This window comes from Siniperca chuatsi, linkage group LG22, assembly GCF_020085105.1.
Source record: "Siniperca chuatsi isolate FFG_IHB_CAS linkage group LG22, ASM2008510v1, whole genome shotgun sequence".
NCBI lineage: Eukaryota > Metazoa > Chordata > Actinopteri > Centrarchiformes > Sinipercidae > Siniperca > Siniperca chuatsi.
The window spans coordinates 20936462-20956208 of record NC_058063.1 but is presented as its reverse complement, the minus strand read 5'-3'; the positions used below and the strand labels follow the sequence as shown (position 1 = coordinate 20956208).

The window sequence follows — 19747 nt, the reverse complement described above, 5'->3', positions numbered from 1 at the left end:
GTTTAGGGCCCTTAGTTCCAACAAACGGAACTCTGAATGCTATAGCAAATATCGCTTGATATTTTAACAATAGTGTGTTTCCAACTTTGTGTTAAAAGCTTGGGGAAGGCCCTTTCCTGTTTCGACATGACAACGCCCCTGTGCACAAAGCCAGGTCCATAAAGAAATGGTTTTCCCAGTTTGGTGTGGAAGAACTTTACTGGTCTGCACAGAGCCCTGACCTCAACCCAATCCAACATCCTCTGGGATGAACTGGAACGCCGACTCTGAGCCAGACCTGATCACCCAGCATCAGTGTTGGACCTCACTGATGCTCTTGTAGCTGAATGGGAGCCAATCCCCATTTATAACAATTATTATAAAAACAATATTAACTTTAATGGAGCAGCAAAGTTTCTGAATTCAGAAAGGGAAAGTTAGATGAGATTGTTTTTAATAGACAATGATTAACTTCTAATCAACACCTGTATTTCCTGCTTTGCTTCACTGACCACCTGAAGGCCAAGGGAGCTTTTCAACCATCTGTCTCATATTACCAAAGCTCAGTCTTAAAGGCTTGAACGAGTACAGAACACACTGCCGAAGTTCAAACCGACTGTAAACATGTAAATAAGGGCCACAAATGCTGCCAAACTTCAAACGGCTCCTTTTCCTTGACAGAAACAAAGTCTGTTAACCCCTCCTTTTCCTCAAACACGGAGACCAACTCTGACTGTATATTTCCTGGTCTTCAGCAGGAGATGGAGGCTATAAATCACTTTCTTATCAAGAAAGGAAGCTATAATTTTACTGCAAGATACTTTTAGGAAAACTAGTCCTGGGTTGAAGTGGAGGGAGATGTTGTCGACATGTCTTAATGCTAACAATGATCTGTAATGTGATGTGTGCTGATATGAAACATGTGATCAGGCATTCTGCGAAAAAGAAAAACCTGATTTTTATCAAAGATGCATTCAACTGTGAAAATAAAACTGATGCAGTGGCATCGTGTCAGCCTGCTGTGTCTGAGCTACTGTTGTCTTCCTGCCATGATGATGAACTTTATCTACACGAGTTACTCTATACAACGTTTAGTTTATTATATTGTGTTAAACAATTAGAACAATATTGACTGTAGCAGTCAGAGAATGATCAGGATATTTACAGCAGAAGAAGAACAGAATAGTGTACAGAAACTGTTGGGTCAACGTTGCAATTAAAGCTTTTCCTTTGTGAGTTACAGAGGAAAGTAACTACATACGTTTACTCAAACTCCACTTTGAGGTTCTGGTACTTCCAATATATCCAGTACATTTATCTGAAGGCTAGAGTTACTGGTTACTCTGCAGATTCACATTTTACATTCAACATTAGAGAGCGCTCATTAAATATCGACAATATCACCTTAGTTTTTCCTTGTTGAAGTTCTTTCTTCCTTCTATCCTTCATTTTTCCGTCTTTCTTTACTTGTTAAATTAATCTGAAAGCATGAAAACCCCTAAAAGTTGTCAACCAACAATGAAACAGAACTTTACTTCACTATGAGTGCATTCACTTCAGATACTTGAGTACATTCTACTGCAAACACGTGTTCACTTTGACTGAAGTTACGTTTTGAATGCAGCATTTTTACTTGTAGTTGATCCGTGTCATTGAAAAAAAGTCACGACTTAGTGAATCTATCGACTCACCAAGACCAAAAATCAATCATCTGCAGTACTTTGAGGATCTAACAGCTAAACAGCTAACTAAATGGATGAAGATCTCACTGACAGAGAAGGACATTGATGATTTACTCCCACAAGCAGAGCCAAAGACCAGAGCTGAGTTCTTGCAATATTCACGTCAAATCACATTGGATCCAAGCACAGCAAGCACAGCTGTTGTTATCTGATGGAGACAGAAAAGTATCAAAGACCGAAGAAAAGTTACATTCTCGTCACCCGGACAGATTCAATGGCTTACCTCAGGTGATGAGTAAGGATGGACTGACTGGACATTGTTTCTGGGAGGTGGAGACAAAAGGTAGAGTTTCAATAGCAGTCACATACAAAAATGAGGAGACTTCAATGCATGTGCATTTGGATACAATAATGAGTCTTGAGCATTGGCGTATGACAATAGTTATGCGTTCAGACACACCTCAGTTTTCATTACAGGCTCTCAGCCCTCCAGAATAGCAGTGTACCTGGATCACAGCGCAGGTATTCTGTCTTTCTACAGCATCTCTGAAACTATGACTCTCCTCCACAGAGTCCAGACCACATCCACTCAGCCCCTCTATGCTGGACTTTGGCTTCGTGGTTCCAAGGGAGAAACCGCTGAGTTATGTGAGCTCAAGTAGACAGACTTATTAAAGAGGCAGTGAGTAATCAATAATTTGAGTGATTCTTAAACTTGTTTATCATCGGGTGCAGTTTGTATTTCTGTTTAATATTTTCTGTGTGTGACAAGATAATTACATATCACTGTCTAGTGCTCTGAATGCAATTTGAACTGTTTAGAGCAAGTTTTATTGATGTGACTGTGAATAAGCAAGTTTAACATCAACATTGTCAACATTTTCTCTGTTATTGGACACAACGGATGTTTTCAGAAGATGCTATTTGCATGCTAAATGCTAAATTATTCAAGCATAAACCCTACCAAACTTCTCAGTTAATTTACTTGGTTTAATGGATAGAAACATGACTATAGCTACAAAATATTTAAGCATGAAAAGATATAAATCAAATACTATGAAATACAATTTTTGCAGTCCCTTTAACCTTAAATTCATTTTAGGGGTAGGTTTTGATTTAACATCGTCACCTCAACATCAAACTGTAGGTATTTTACAGCTGATTATTTATAGAGACCTACAGCGGTCTAGACAGTGGTAAGTAATATTTTGAATTTGCCCTGAACATCTGGCAGGCAGATCTTCCCGTCAGGCTGCAGACACTCCCACAACAAACTCCATAAACAAATGGTTCTCTTGAGGGTTATGTTTTATAGATAGGATGTTGGGTCTACAGTATTTATCACGAAGGAGGAGGTGGGATCTAAATGCAGCCTGAGAGGAAGCACTGCCTGAGAGTTCAGACTCAGGGTAAATAATATTGTCCTTATATCGCTCTGCTGCTGATGAAGCTTTTTGTGTGAGCTCATGTTAACAGAAGGAATGGATAAACGATTGAGTGTATCTGGATTTTACTACGACCTCTTATGAAACAGAGCAAAAATTAATACAAAAGTAAAAAAGAAACAATCAAATTAAACTATTATTGAAATGTTTGAAAGTTTTATTTGTACTTAAAAGCTGGAATGTTTGGTTATACATAAAATCTCTTACAAAGCAGTTCATCTCTTTCATTGCGTGTCTTTCTCCCTCACACACACAAACTAGCGTTGCAGCCATTACATTTGTACACAAACAGTCTAATAGGTTAAAGACGCCACATGTGAAATTCTCTTTGACGAGTTGCCACCGAATTAGTCGTGACGACGACTGCAAACGTTCAATCCTGTCAAAATTAGAAATGGAAAAATCCAACCTGCTCGGCTATAATGTCAACCTTGATGCTACAACTCACAACCAACATAAAAATGCTGACTGTTGTCTTAACTGTTCACTGTTTAGTCCGCTTGTTTAAATGTCTAATGAGAATCATTTTAACTTTATCTGCAGCACAGACAGTGCAGATAATAGTGATCATTCACTGATCATTCACATTTGCTGTGCTCTAATAGTTCATTAACAAATATACAGTGCAAACATTTCCCCATACTTCTTTCATGACTGTCAAATAACTGTATGGTCTGTTTTTTGTATGACAGTAGAGTCAGGAAGTCTTGACTTGACATCTAATTAAATTTTAAACGACTTTGACAGTCAGGAAAGGGCTGTGAGCAACATCCACACCATATACACAGTAAAATAAACTATCAGTGAACAGGAAGAGCTACTGTAGCGAATGCAGATCTTTTGTTTTGCTCTTTTAAAATCAATAGACTTTTGTACCGGTTCCACTTTTTGTAGGCTCGACCAAATGATCACGTCACACTATTGTTATCTTCAGGGCTCAAATGATCTCACGTTGCAATGTAAAAAGAAGTGGACAAGGGATGGTCATTAACTAAGCACTGTCTACTATCATCCACTGTACATTCACTGTCATCTGGTTGCATTTTATTTGGTAAATTTAGCCTTTTTTCCCCCAAAATTTAAGCAAACGTTTAAATTTCCCTTCTCAGACTTTAAGAATTGCACGGAAAAGACAATGAATAAGTTACACTTACTTTTAATCTGAGCACATTTAACATGAGGCAAAGGAACAGAAAGTGGCAGGAATGAGAGGTTGCCATGTATCCTAAAAGTCACAGGTTTGGTCCAGGCAATAGTGAGCAAAACGCTCCATTTGTCAGATAAACAACTGAACACGTAATTTAATAAGAGGAATTCATCGTCATCACTGCTAATTTGCTGACAGCACATTTAGAGAAAAGCCTCCATGTTTCATCTTTAATAAAAACACTTATGAGTTTCAGTTGATGAGTATGACTTTTATATTTAGTCTGGAAATGATGAGATACTGTTTTTGAGATGTAGTGTTTTAAAACAGGAAACATACTGAGAAAAGATGGAAGTACAGTACATTTTTAAAACTACAGCTAGAGCGTTGCACCGTGATGAGAAAAAGTTCAGTTCCATAATGTTGTAACAAACACTCTTCCTATATTTGGTACAGTGCAGCATGGTGCAAAACCACCTTACAATGCTGTTTAACTGCAGGAAATCAAACATGAATCAGTGTGGGCAAGAAATAGTTTTTTAATCCCTTAATGTCACAACTTTCAGCCCGGTAAGTTCACCAGCAAACCGTCATCAAAGCAGTTTCTGGTTCACGCTGTACGAGTTATGTATTTATATGACATGCAGGTTGAACTATTATAAACTATAAACATGCTTTATGATATCTCTAAGTACCAAATGTGATTTTTAAATTTTGTAAAGCTTATTTTCAATATTTTCTTCAACAGTTTTAAAACAAGTTCATAATCCAACGTCCAAGTTTGCAATTTACGACTGAGCTCCGTGACTTTTTTGTAAGAATTTATCAGCGAAAACTTGTGCAACAAAAACCAAGAACTTTTATAGCCACTTATAAATAGCTACAGGTACACACAGTGTCACAAAACAAAACATTCTGACAGTTAATTTGAACTAAACTGACAATTTCCTATAATTTCCAGTTTCAAAAGTGGCAGTATTTGGCCCTCAGATCACTGAGTGCTACGAGTTACAAACATTTAGCGTTTAGGAAAACTGTGCATTGCACAGTCGAACTATTCTAAACTATAAACATGTTTTATGATATCTTTAAGTACCAAATGTGATTTTTATTTTCAATATTTTCTTCAACAGTTTTAAAATATGTTCATAATCCAACGTCCAAGTTTGTAATTTACTACTGAGCTCCGTGACTGGTTATTCATTTATGTTTGCTTTCAGCTGCTCGCTCTTAGTGTCAAGTTTTAGTTGCATGTTTAAGTCTGTTAAATACAAATCATGTACACTTTACATCGCTGCCAACCGTTTTCCAAAAGGCTCAAAATCATTAAAACACGTTGCACAACTCTTCTCCAGTACATCATGCTTCATTCACCAAACCTTTCAGGCCATTTTGCCTTCATCAGGGTGGCAAGGCAGCTGAAAACGTTCAGCTCACACGGGTCTGCATCTCGTTGTGTGTGCGCTCACAGAGGAAAAGGAAAATGGTCAGCAATGATGTATAACCAATTTCTAGATAACAGACGAAAACCAGTCTTAGTGTTCTTTATGTAAAATGATCCAGTTTAAGCTTCAAAGCTTAGGGAGTGTAAAACATAAAAAAAATAAGCTTTTTTGTAAGAATTTATCAGCGAAAACTTGTGCAACAAAAACCAAGACCTTTTATAGCCACTTATAAATAGCTACAGGTACCTACAGTGTCACAAAACTAAACATTCTGAACTAAAGTGACAATTTCCTATAATTTCCAGTTTCAAAAGTGGCAGTATTAGGCCCTCAGATCAACATTTAGGAAAACTGTGCTTTACACAACAACACAAATGGCAGCAGACAACCAACATCCTGCCTACAGCTCACACTCGCCTTGCTGTCTGTCTCTCTATTATCCGGCCCAGCAGCCATTCAGCTTAAAGCTCCACATTATTCAGTTTTAATTCAGTTTTCTAATCTCCTCTGGCTCAGGAAGAGAATAAAGTTCTTTACGGTGGACTGTGTTTATGATAAATGCTGTTTTAACTGAGTTAGTTAAAGTAAATTAGTCATCCTCTCTAAACCTGCTGAGCTGAAGCTTTCCAGCTCAAATACTGCAAGTTGGCCTGATTTTGGAAATGTATCTAAACACATCCACACATAATGACATTTTTTATCAGTCTAGGTTAAACATCTGTAATGAGACAAAAGGAGGAAAAGTTGTCTAACAGCAACTCTTTAAAGCAGATGTCCAGACATGTCCAACCTACATCATATTTTTCCATAATTTCCTGTCATGCGGATCGATTTGAACGATTTACACTAGTGCAGGGCTAAAACAGTTGAGCTTCAGGGTTTGATTTTTGGAGAGTCCACCGGCCGGTCAGGACTAATGAACCGATCAGTCAGTGAAAGAAAAAAGTAAAATCCAGTCCAGGTGGGAAGCAACTCACAGAGTCAATTGGAGCACAGAGGAAGGACTCACAACACGACGACGCTGAGATGAAAATCAACGGCGCGATATCAGTTTTACGCTGTCAAAGGTCACTCCCCTTCTTGGGCTAAGAGACGATCCAATCACACCTCAGAGTTCCTGTTTCTCCAATTTAGTAACCAAACTACCAATAAAAACTGACCAGGCTGCTTTTGTTTCATTAAAAACTGCCTGAAAAGTTTTTGGAAAAACTTTGAAACACTGGACCAGAATTCACATGCGTGTCCACATGTACGCAGCACTCTTTTGTTAAAAGCAGCGCACATGAAAAACTGTCTGTAGTGTTGACAGGTGGGCGGGGGGGGGAGGTTGCCAGTTCAGAGAGTGGCTGCAAAAGCCGAAATTAAGTCATTTTCTAGTTTTTCCTATTTGCCTTTTTAGGATTTCCTCATCAGAGAAGTGAAATGTAGTTTTTAGGCACAATCCCACGCTTCCCGCCCACAACTCCCAAAATCCACTGCTCGTCCACAGACTCCACCTGCGTTATAATGTCACCGACCTGCAGGAGGAAGACAGAAAGACAGAGAAAGAGAGCAGATTTGCTGAGAAACAAACTTAAATTGCAGTTTTGACAGAACTGCCTGAAATCAATGTTTTGTCTTCACTGACTGACTTACATTTATAAATATTAAAATTTTACATAAACATATATCTAGTCTGTGCAGAGATTCAAAACTTAAAACGTCCTCATACAAGATAAATGATTTCTACTCATGATAGACACACACACCTTTAGCGTGAGCTCATCCTCGCTCTCTGGTGTGAAGTCAAACTTAGCCACTCCTTTAACCGCTGACTGCTCGCCTGGGATTGGCTGAGCTGGAAACAGGAAGAGCAAGTTGTGGTTAGAAAAACAAATACTCTTTGACTCATGTGGTGAGCGTGTATGTGTGTGATATAGTGAGCTACTGCTTTCTAATGTGGGTGTGTGTTTTAAAGGCCCAGTGCGTAGGATTTAATGGCATCTAGCGTTGAAATTGCAGTTTGCAACCATTTGAACACCGCTCGCCTCACCCTCCCCTTCCAAGCATGTAGGAGAAACTACGGTGGCCACGAAACTCGCGAACGGCCCAATCTAGAGCCCGTGTTTGGTTTGTCTGTTGGGGGCTACTGTAGAAACATGGCGGTGCAACATGGTGACCACCGTGGAAGGGGACCTGCTCCCTCTGTAGATAAAAACAGCTCATTCTAAGGTAATGAAAACACAATGATTCTTATTTTCAAGTGATTATACACAAATGAAAACATACTTATAAATATTATATTCCATTTCTGCCAATAGCTCCTCCTAAATATTACACACTGGACCTTTAAAGCATCAGGTTTCTCTTCACCTGCCACATACACAAATGTGTATTTGTGTGTGCCATATATTTTACTTTTTGATTTCTTTTTTTTGATATGTATGACTTAGATGTGTGTGTTTTTGCTGGTTTCACCAATATGGGTGTGTTATTACAAGTATATAAATGTGTCTATTTTATACTTGATTATGCTTTGTGTGTTTTCTACTCAAGTATTTTAGGGTGTGTATTTGTCTCTGGTGTGTGTGTGTGTGTTGTACCCTGGCAGGACTGTGTGAAGGCGGCAGGGTAAATCCCCTCCCTCCCCTCCAGTCTTCCTCTCCTCCACTCAGCATCAATATGCTCTGTCACTTGAATAAGCGCCCCCTTGTGGAAGGACAGATCCTCTGCAGTCTGACCGGGGAAGTCAAACACAGCCACAGCCCACTCCTTTGCCTGCACACACACACACACACACACACACAAATAAATGTGAAAATCTGACTATAAATTAACTTGAAATGATTTACAGTATATGAAATAAGCAGGAAAAATTATTGTTTTTCTTCAATGAAAACGACTTTAGAAAATGAGGGAGCTTTCTAACTGCAACACTGGTGACTGATCTCTATGTTCAACACACACACACACACACACACACACACACACACACACACACACACACACACACTCACCTCTGAGTCTGGGTGCTGTGAGGTCTTTGGTGCTATTGAGGACAAAAAAAAAAAAAAACTACCATTACATTCAAATCTAAAGATGACAAAAGTAAAGAATCTGCTTTAACTGTTTTGAAGTTCATGTACTTATCAGATCATTTCAGCATAATCATAAAAGTATAGGTAGAAAGGACGTAAGGAAAAATGGCTGAAAGCTTCGTATGCGAGGAAGAGAGTTAAAAAGGCTTGTAGGAAGGAAAGGCCAACTTTATTAAGATGCCTGCTCACATATAAAACCGTTAAAAACCTTTGTGGGCCTTTCCATTGGTTAAGGACACTCAGCTATTCCAAAAGATAAGTTCAACAAGTTTCCTCTTTAAGAGTTTGATGGTTAAAAACATTTCTTTATCCTGCTGCAATACTAAGTAATATTATTCCTACAAGTCGATCATGTCGGAGAGCAACTCCAAATGGATTCTCAGTCATTTGAAGACTTGGTTATATTATAAAGAAAGCTTGAACATGTCGGCTTAGCCACTTCGCCTGTATGTGTGTGTGTAGGTTTGTCTCGTGTCATTAATTGGAGTTATGAGGCATGTAAACATGCATATACTGTACATAACCACCCACTTCATGTATATAAAGTAATCTAGTGCTTTGCCCATTCAATATTTATTCCTTTGCACGGAAACACTTGACTTGTGTATATAGACACTGTATGTTGTTGGTCATTGTTGTTTTTCATATACACTCACTGGCCACTTTATTAGGTACACCTGTACAATCTAATGCAATCAATACGACAGCTCTGCCATAAATTGTTAATTTTTTATAAAGTTCATAATGTTCAGTTTTTGTTGACATTGTCATAATTAAAGGTGGTGTTGTATGTGTACACATACTTGATTGTGATCCTGATGTTGGAGGACCACAATGGAAATAAGCCATTAGATCAAATATAATCAATCAGTCAGTCAGTCAGGGTAAGAAGGAAGGTCGTCAGGAAAGAAGGCAGGAAGAAAAGTATGAAGGACCTTTCGGATCAACGGCACTTTCTGTCACTGCGGTATCTGTTGACGTTGGTTTTGCCGTTTCCCCCGGTGACGACGCCGGCTGCGTGGGCGGCTCCACCACCTCAGTGAAGTTCAGGGGGAATATTCCGATTCGCCCGTGGATCTGGCCCCGCCCCCACTCTTGCCCAATGAGCTCTAGGAGGGCGATGACGTCACTCTGGGAGAAGGTGAGCTCGTCATCCTCCTCTCCCTCGTAATCAAATAAGGCAACGCACCGAGGACCACTGCACACACACACACACACCAAGAAACACACAAAATGAAATGCATGATGAACAAATGTGGTCTTCTACAGATAGTTACTGTTAAGTTATAACTCTGGTAAGTAGTTTATCATGTTGTGTGTGTGACCTGACAGGAGGAGGGTCTGGCTGTTCTTTCTGCTCAGGAGGCTGCACAGGCAGAATGGACTACATGAAAAACAAAAAGGAAAACAAAACTATTGTCAACTTATATTCTTTAAAATAAAAAGTTTAATTGTGGGAAAACACAATCACAGCACTTAAAGTAAGTCTTTTACTATTTACTATTTTTTAAAGAGTAATGTAACACTGACGAAAAGTTAGTTGTGGTCAGAAATGTGCTCTGTTTTACCTGTAACCACACCCAACAGTGATGTCACGGTGTCCCGGAGTACACCTGTATATCACTACAGCAAGGTGAGACGTTAACCCACTTGATGTCAGCAAAAACAAGATTATCAAGAGGTGTTAAGTTACTCTTTAAGAAATATAAACATGTTTTTCAACAAATGTTAAATTTTTAAACACTAAAACAGGAACTTACCTAAATAAATCTGACTAAAATTGGCAAAATTGATTTCAATCAGGTACTATCTGATCAAAGAAACAAGAAGTAAGAAGTAAACAAGGTTATGAACTTGGCCGGATGAATAACGGCAGTTTTTACTACTTGACGGTTTTCGATAAAGTGTACTGAGGTTTAAAACGAGCCCTGTTTGAGAGCATTTGCAAGTATTTCAAGGGACACTCCACATGAAGATCAGTTTATTCATCATGAGGAGTATAATATAATTATAAAATAATTTACATTATATAATTTCAACACCTTAAGGCTTTTAAAACGACCAGGTTTTGCGTGTTGTTCCAATACCTGGGAGTCTGATAGGCTAAGGCCCTCCAAGGCAAGTTTTGATTGGCTGTCCTGATCTGCAACAGGTTCTGGTTGGGTGTCCAGGTCCAGGAGACACTCTAATGGGTTGATGAGTGGGGTGACAGCGGTTTGACTCCTCCCTTCACCTGATAGAGGCTCTGAGGGGCTCGGGTCGTCCAGGACAATCAGGACTTCCTGTTTCTGAGACAAAATTAAGAAATGACACACCAACTCAAATCTATCACAGTATTTTGTGATTGAGAGAGTGTGTGTGTGTGTGTGTGCGTCCATACCGCGTAGCTGTTATAGAGAGGGTGTCCAGGTTTCGGGCGGGGGGGCAGAGGCGGTCCTCTTTTTGGTGCCCTTTGAGACTGCATCTGATTGGCTGACACTGAAGAAGGGGATGAAGCGGTTTGTGAAGGCGAAGACTGGCTGGCTGGAGAAACTGAGGGGGCGGGACTAGTTTTGGCAGGAGGAGGAGTCAACTGATTCGCTGAGGAAGTTGAGTTAATGGCTGGAGGAGGTGGACGCCCAGGGATGGATTTGATTGGTGGAGGTCGAAGGGGGAGGAGCTTCACGCTTGAAGGCCTGGAGAGAAAGAGGATGAGTCAGGTGAACTGATTTACTACTCCACCGGGAGCGTTTCAGAAGCGGAGCGTTTTGCCTGCCCGATTTTGTTGATTTGGTCCTTTTTCCTTGATTTTTGTGCTTCGACGGTAGATAAGTAGGCTAAGTAGTTAAACGGTTTCTTTTTTTGTCTGTTTTAATTGTGTTTGTTGTTGATATAATGAGTCTGCACAGGGTGTTTTATTATGAAAATCGACCGGATGCCGTTTCTGTGTCTGACTTCCTGCCCGGTTCGATCTGCTCTGTGCAGCAGAGACCAGCTGAGTATTCTTCAGACTACACTGTATGTAAACAAATGTAACAACACAAACAAAAGGAACACTTTCACATCTCAATATATAATAAACTCATCTGATTTTATATTTCACTTCTACCTTAGCTGATGGTGCATGTCTCTAAGTATCAGTGCTTGTTTTTCCAGCACTGTTGGAATAGAAACGCTGGGAAACAGCAACTATCGCTGCAGTGTAATCCAAAATAAAGACAGAGCACATTCTCGTCGCTCCAGAGCAACAGCAGTCTGGAAAACTGAGATAGTTTTCCAGACTGGAGCATAATTCCAGTTTAATTAACAGGCCTTCTCACTTGTATGGGACAGTGGAGTCCTATTTCACGGTTCATCCCCCTCCTGGATTATCACAAATCTCTTTCTTACCGTGGAGGGAGAGGAGGGTCTGAGGAGTTTGGGTTTGCAGTGCTGGTAGTTTCTGGTTTGGTCTGGATCACGGGGCTTTTTCTCAGGGCCGGAGCTGGAGCTGGGGTTGGGGGTTTGAAGCCCGGGGTTGGAACCGGGGCCGGTCCTGAAGGTTTGGGGGCTGTGGCTGGGGAAGCAGCTGTAGGTTTGGGTGAGACTGGGTTCAGATCTGGCGGCATTGGTGAGGCTCTGGTGTGTTTGGGGTCCAGATTTGGAGCTGGAGGTGGAGAGCAGATGTCAAACTACGTAATTCATACTACACATTCCTACCTTTATCTCCATTTTATTTATTTAACTTGTTTTTTTAAGCATTTCATCACATCTGCTTGTAGACAATTACTATATTAAAATGTTCCTTACTGTTATTATGTTATTGTTACCTCACTTTAACTTCTGATATGAGTAATGAGTAGTTTGAATGTATGAAACATGAAAAAGAATAAAAAACAAAACAAAAAACAAGGCCACATTTCGTCTCACAATAATTTTCAGCTTATTTTCAACTTCATTCAACACTATATAAGAATATTTTGCATAACCAACCTGCATTTCATGATGCCCTACACTGATTAATTAACAAAATATGTATAGATGCAGACCATATTTTATTTGGCAACCGGGTAGCATTTTAGGCTAACAGAAACACCTCTGTGTTTTTGTACAGTGAGTGTGCATTCAGCTGCAGGCACACAGTGAACAATGAAGTGCTCAGAGGGTATTGGGGGGTATCTCAACTGAAATAAAGGTTAAAGTAAATCAAACATTTGGATATTATAATACACACTGCTTATACCACTCTGTTTTTTTGCTCATGTTGGCTACTTAAATAGGAACAAAGCACACATAGATCGAATAACTACGTGGGTAAAGATGGAGAAATGTATACAAATACTTTAGTTCAAAGAAAACACAGAAGGTACAGACTAGGCCAAATGCAAGGTCACTATCGTACACATGTTCTCTGGCTGGTAATACAACTGTTACACAACTGAGTGTACTGACTGGAAAAGGGTTAGGGGCTCTGAAATATACAAAACCAGAACAACTAGCGTCCTGGTTTACACAAATTCAAGTAGCAGCCAATAAAGCCTGGCTAGCTGCATAATGGGAATTCTCTGTCAAGTTGACTAATCACATGGCTTGGCTGAACACAACCACAACACACACACACACACACACACACACACACACACACACACACACACGTGTACACAGCCAGCAACATACAGCTGGCAGCACACACACTCAATTCTGACACATAAAACTCACACAGCAGCAACAACAGTGGAGGCTTTTTTCTTCTCACACAATCAAAGCATTTTTCTTTCACAAGGTTTGAATTGAATAATATAAGCCCCCCCCCCTTGCTCTCTTTCTGTTGCACACACACACCCACATAAAATCTCTCCACATGTTTGCATATTTCTGCAACATAATGAGAAAGCAAGATTTGTGTCTCTAAGCTCTCAAATGCTCCATTGTACTAAGGCTACATCCAGCTTAGTGTTAACACACACACACACACACACACACACACACACACACACACACACACACACACACGCAGTCTCTCTCTCTCACCGCTGGATCTGCGTGGTGAGGTCAGTGCTGCTGGTTTGGTCGGGATGCCTGGACGACCACTTCCTACTTTCACTGAAACAACAACAAAAATCAGAAGAAATTATGGGGGAAAAATTAAAATAAATGCAGAAATACAAAAAAACACAAATACAGAAATATTACTTGTTCGATTACTCGAAACATTTTCGTTTAAGAGATGTTCTTTCTGTGAGCCGACTTACAACAACCTGTATAGCTGCGTCGATCTCATTTACACTTTTTGCCATTTTTTGTCACTTTTTTCATGAATGTAGCAAGGAAGCTAGCTAGCTAATTAGGAGGATGACGGTGACATTCATAATCCCGCCTACAGAGCTCTGATTGGTCGACTGTTTCTCCAACTGGCTAAAACAGCTGTCAAAGGGCACAAGGCCAGATCTATAGTATATGAATCTCTGAACAAATATGAGATATTTGTTGGGCGGTAAGTCAGAGGTCTGGAACCTTTTAAGGTTTGCATCTGTCATATTAGAGGCAGAGAGGAAGAGTGACTTCCTCCAACCACTTCAGTCTTTTCTTCCAGTGTGAGCTGAGACGTTTGTTTGTTGTTTAGTCTGAGATTACAATGAAACTCTGTTCAGCACCAGAAACACTGACGTCACAGTAAATCCCAGAGAGGTTTCAGGGTAAACAGTGGAGAACATTTCAAATGTCAGCATCAACACTGTTGCCACCGGACTGATCTCATCTTTCAAGTGATGCTTCAGCACACATGAATCTGTACGAGTGCCTCCAGGTTGACTCCTTCCTTTATGTGTTCAAATGCTTGAAACTTTATTCAAATATTGTCCTAGTCGAGGTTTGGGAGATACACAACGAACACCTCATAACGCCAACTTCTGAAATGACCAAACCAAGGCTGTTATTTTGGAGATTCCCCAAATTTAGCCTGATAATCAGACTCAATTGCCATTTCGTTTTCACTTCATTATTCACTTTTATTACTCATTATTCACTATTTGAATGGCTGAAAAAAATAAATAAATCAAAAGTGGGGGCAGCAATTCAAAATTCTGTTAGCAGGCTAACAATACGCGAGTGAAGTCCAAATTACAGCTGCAAAATATTTGATGAAATTCTGTAATTGATGGTGGTAGCATCATGATAAATGGACAAATTTGATCAGAAGTAATTGAGAAGAATACGCTTTTCCACTATAAGAGAAATACAAGCTTCTACATGACAAAAGCCTTGGTTTCATTTTTGACAAATCACACTTTAATTTGAAGTAAAATCAAAAGTGAAACTAATTAAATCTGATCCCAGTGTCAGTATGATATCAGTAGATGCTTTCCTAGTGTTAACTAAACAAAGCCTCACAGTGGTGATACCTGAAATCTAACAAAATAATCAAGATTATCACAAGTGTAGCTGCTCTGCAAATAAGTCTGAAGTTCAGTAACAAAAAAAAAACTGAAAGCTTATCGGCAGCAGCTACACATTCAGGCTATCTGGTAGATAAGCAGTGTAAGCAGGAAGCAGCACGCTTCAGTCAGACCTAATGTAAATATTTGTGAAATGACCTGAACTTCTGCACACGTGCAGAAACAGAGAAGCAGGAGTTCACCAGCTGACTGAGATGAATTTTAACTATTTTAAAAGACCAAAGTTTAGCTGTTCAGTCCACAGTCACTGCTGCGCTACATCACAGAAACAAGAAATACTCGTCAATACAATCGACTGCCTTGAGAGCAGTATTAGAAACTTTGGTGGCGAACAGACTGGCCTTTAACTGAAGCATCGCAGGCCGACATGCCATCCAACAGTCGGGTGTTCGGTGCCACAGATCTCCAGATTCAACCTCGATTCATGAAGACTCAATTAAATCAGATAAATACCAGTGTTGTGTTTCTCAGATTTTATCCTGGTAACTTTTATTTTTACTCCACAATTAAGCAGTCATAATCTGTATTACTTTTGACTGACAATAGCCTTTTTGTGCACATTGTACAAACATGTAGAAGTGTAATGACATTTTACACATCATGCAGCCTTAACTACCATTTATACCGAGTAAACACAGCCTACATTTAACAGTTAGCACATATGTACATGTATTCACAGAAAAAAAGGCCCAGGTGCAAAGAGCAATCTTGGGATATTAAAAACTGATATTGGATCACTCAACTGTAAATCATGATCAATTGAAAAGTTTCAATCAGACGTCTAACCTGTGCATGTATAATTAACTAAAATTACCTAGGGTTGCAACAAACACTTATTTTCTTAATCATTTGTTCCATAAAATATCAGAAAGTAGCAAAAAATGTCACAAATTCCCAAAGCTCAAAGATTCAAATTGCTTGTTTTGTCCACCCAACAGTCCAAAACCCAAAGATATTTAGTTTACTCGAAGACTAGGAAAACAAGCTAATATACATATTCGATTCAGCTCTACCTATGATCCTGTAAATTAAAAGTCTCAGGTCCTTTTCCCAGTAATAGTCAGCATGTCTGTCAACAGCCAAGACCTAAAACCTCCACCTTTTCATTTACTACGAGTCACTCTGCTTACGACATCAGCTAAACGTCTTAAATGTGAAAATGAGTCCTTCTCAGTTTAAAGGGGCAGTAAAGTCGGGATTTTCCTGCCACGACACAAACACACAAAAACACATCTGTGGGCAGTGAAAGGAGTGGAAAAGAGGGAAGGAAGATGGAAAACTTTGTGAAATCTCTTCTGAGTTGAAGTGTTTTTGGCTTCCAATGTACAGGCTGAATAAACTGTTGTTGTTGATAAACTGCACTGACTAACTTGTTTACACTGAGGAAATGGAGGAGCTGCTCACAGCTGGGAAAAGAGTAAAACCAATGGTGGATGGTGGTCGCAGTATTTCGATTTTTGTATATTTTTGAATATTCACAGCAAAAAACAGTACAGTTAAAGATTAGTATATTGTATACACTAGGTGAGCAATGTGCAACTGGGACACAGCTTTTGTTTCCGACATGCCAACAACCACAACAGCAAAATGTGCTCAAATTAAACAAATTCTAGCAAAAAAAAGTTTGTGAGCAGCTTGGAAGCGGCAGCTCAGTGGTGGCCCAAACATAAAGCTGATGTTTGTATCATGCAAGCAGTACTGTTTCGGCCCCAAAAAACGTTCTCCCAAAATAAAGCTTTAGTGTCCCTGTAGCTAGCAGTGGGGTTAGCTTGCAGGGGCAAGCTACACAGAGAAGCACTGGCCTTTCAGAATAAAATCCCTCAGCATTTTGCGAGCAAAAGATCCGAAACAATACTTTGCCAATTAGGAACCAATTTCTGGATGACAGTTAAGGGTGTAGTTTGTGTATAAAAACCTTTTTAATTGTGTTATTTTTTACCTGAAAGCTCACAAAAGAAATTAGCTTGATAGGAATTTTACTGTTGCAGTCATCAGGATCGGTATGATGCATAGGAAAAAAAAAAAACACTACCTAAAATCTGGGGCTGCAATTTACGATTATTTTCATTATCAATTACTCTGCCAATTATTTTCTCGAATTATTCGTTCACTATATGTCAGAAAATAGTAAAGAATACCCATAAGAACGTCATTAAGCCCAAGCTGATGAAATAGCTTGTTTTGTCCAATCAACAGTCCGAAAAACCCAAAAATTATTGATTTACTCTCACATAAGTCAAAGAAAACTAGCAAAATCAGAAGCTGGAACTAGGGATTACTTGGTATTACTTAATTAATTAATTACTTAAATGATTAATCAATGATCAAAATAGTCGCTGATTAATTTTCTGTCAATCAACTAATTGATTAATGTTTTCAGCTCCATCACTTTTGAGGCTTTGTCACAATATTAGAAAATTATAGTCCAAGAGAAAAAAACCGAATGACTCCTTTATTACTTTGAGATGAAAACCCACTCTCCAGGCCGCTCTCTGATTTGGAACAAAGTAATTGTTTTTGCAGTTCCCACTAGCTGCCTGCAGAGGTCAGTAAAGATCACAGACTACTGAATGCACCTTTAAAGAAAACGCCGCTGTGCAGAATAACACTCACCAGTTTGGTTTGCAGTGTCCTGCGTCTTATCACTTCCTGCCTGTGCTCCACTGCTGACCTCCACAGAGGGTCTCGGGGGTGGTGGGGTGGTGTGCCCAGCTGCGGTGCTCTTATCCTGGTGTGAAGCTCCTACGCTGGCCCTGGGGGCAACTGGGGGTCTGGGTGGAGGCTTGGGGTTGGCTGGGGAAGGAGTCTCACTGACCGAGGGAGTGTGTTTGGGTGGAGGGGGCCGTGGGGCCGGGACAGGTGCAGGGGCAAGGGAAGGGGTACCAGACGGGAGGGTTTCTATAGCAGACTGTGGTTTTGGCGTTACTGGGGGTTTTTCAGTGTTTTTGCAAGGCTGGGGTGCCAAAGCTGGAGCAGATTTCGGGGTACAAGAAGGCGTTGGTTTGGTAGCAGTTTGAGGTTTAGGGTTTGAGTCTGTAGAAGGAGTTTCAGTTGTTTTCAAAGCCTCAGTGCTACCTGAGTCTGCTGACCCTGCTGTCAAACCATCATCTTCCCAGAATGCCTTGCCGGATGGTTTTGGGGCATGTGAAAAGTTTTTGGGTTTCGGGGCAACAGTGGGAGGGACAGATTTGGCTGGTTGCCCCTGGAGACGAGGGCGTGGCCGAGGTTCAGGTCTCTTTGTGACAACAAAGTCTCTGTTGTTACCGTCTCCACAGCTCCCGTCAGCCACCTGCTGCTGCTGCTCAAAGGCTTGTATCCTCGCTTTCAGAGTCGCCATGTCCTCCTCGTCCTCTTCCGCGTCTCCCTCCTCGCTCTCTGATTGGCTGTGCCCACTGCTGTCGCTGCGACGATCAGGGAAGCCCCAGTCGTCTGCGCTGAAGGCCTCGAGCAGCTCCTGAAGGTACTTCCCCTGAACCACTTCCTGGTTAGCGGTGTCAGTTCCTGTGCGGGCAGCTAGCGTGGCCAAACCGTCCTCACGCAGTTTCACCAAAGTCTGAACTTTGACCTTGCTGCTGATTGGCTGTACATTGAGCCTGGAACGGGGGCGTGGCTTGGGACGCTCCAACGGGACGTGAGAGGAAGTGGTAGGAGGAGTTGCCACGTCAGCAAAAGACTGATCCCACTGGTCAGTTTGAGCACCAGAGGTGGAGGTCAAAGGTGAACAAAGTTCAGTGAGGAGGTCGCAGCACTGTGTCTGAGCGGCGGTGTGTGTGTTTGGTACAACACTGTCGCTGTCAGGGGAGGCGAGTGCTGATTGGCTGGCCGTGATGGTGATGTCATCAACGTGAGACGGTTTGGGAGGGTAAGGGAGAGGCGGCCGTGGTGGTCTCTCTGGTTTTCTCACTGCACACAGACGCACATATTAATTTTACTCACAAATATTTATTAACAAAAAAATATGAAAGAATACATTGAAAAGGACACAAATGAGCTTCCTCTCACCCTGTGAGTCTTGGGGGTCGGGTGCAGATCCTGGGTCAGTCTGGGTGGCAATGGTTATTGTAGAAGCTGGACGCGATGAGGATGAGGAGGTGGAAGAAGAAGGAAGGAGAACCTGCTCCTGTGTCTTCTCCCTGATCACCTCCTCATAGGAAGGAGGAGGCTGAGGAAGTGAAACACAGCAAGAGTAATTTAACAATTCTCTAATCCAGCTTCTCGAATGTGAGGATTTACTGTTTTTCTTTGTCAGATATGTTAGTAAACTGATGTCTTTGGATTTTGGAGCAGTTGGTCAAAACAGACTTTTTGATTACATCACCTTGGTCTCTGGGAAATTATAATTATTAGTATTTTCTGACATGTTAAAGATCACAGTGAGCATAGTCCTGCATGAGTTTGGATAATTTACTGAGTACTGAACATCTCACAGAACTAACTGGCTTGTGACTCACTCACAAACTCACACATTCACATTTAGCAGAATACAGATTCTCCACAAGGGGGCGCCGCTCGGTCATTGTCACTACACATATCGACATGCACCCCGTTATGGGAACAGA

General features: G+C 40.7%; 2 protein-coding genes across 3 annotated transcripts in view; both read right to left on the bottom strand.

The window, feature by feature from the left end:
- The window catches only part of LOC122870258 (low affinity immunoglobulin gamma Fc region receptor III-like), a 1099642-nt gene that overhangs the window by 782417 nt on the left and 297478 nt on the right, over positions 1-19747 (bottom strand). The window lies entirely within an intron of this gene.
- LOC122870084 (SH3 domain-containing protein 19-like) overlaps positions 3241-19747 on the bottom strand; it is a 31388-nt gene continuing 14881 nt past the window's right edge. The window contains exons 6-17 of one of the 2 annotated variants that reach the window (XM_044183824.1): positions 19191-19350; positions 17802-19091; positions 13765-13836; positions 12145-12400; positions 11156-11450; positions 10863-11057; positions 10101-10159; positions 9711-9973; positions 8695-8726; positions 8281-8455; positions 7447-7535; positions 3241-7215 (exon numbers count right to left, since the gene is read on the bottom strand). In XM_044183824.1, the coding sequence (XP_044039759.1) occupies positions 7108-7215; positions 7447-7535; positions 8281-8455; positions 8695-8726; positions 9711-9973; positions 10101-10159; positions 10863-11057; positions 11156-11450; positions 12145-12400; positions 13765-13836; positions 17802-19091; positions 19191-19350 (2994 nt within the window). In that variant the 3' untranslated portion in view covers positions 3241-7107. Of the gene's footprint in view, positions 7216-7446; positions 7536-8280; positions 8456-8694; positions 8727-9710; positions 9974-10100; positions 10160-10862; positions 11064-11155; positions 11451-12144; positions 12401-13764; positions 13837-17801; positions 19092-19190; positions 19351-19747 lie in introns of both variants that reach the window. The other variant, XM_044183823.1, reaches the window with a different exon arrangement.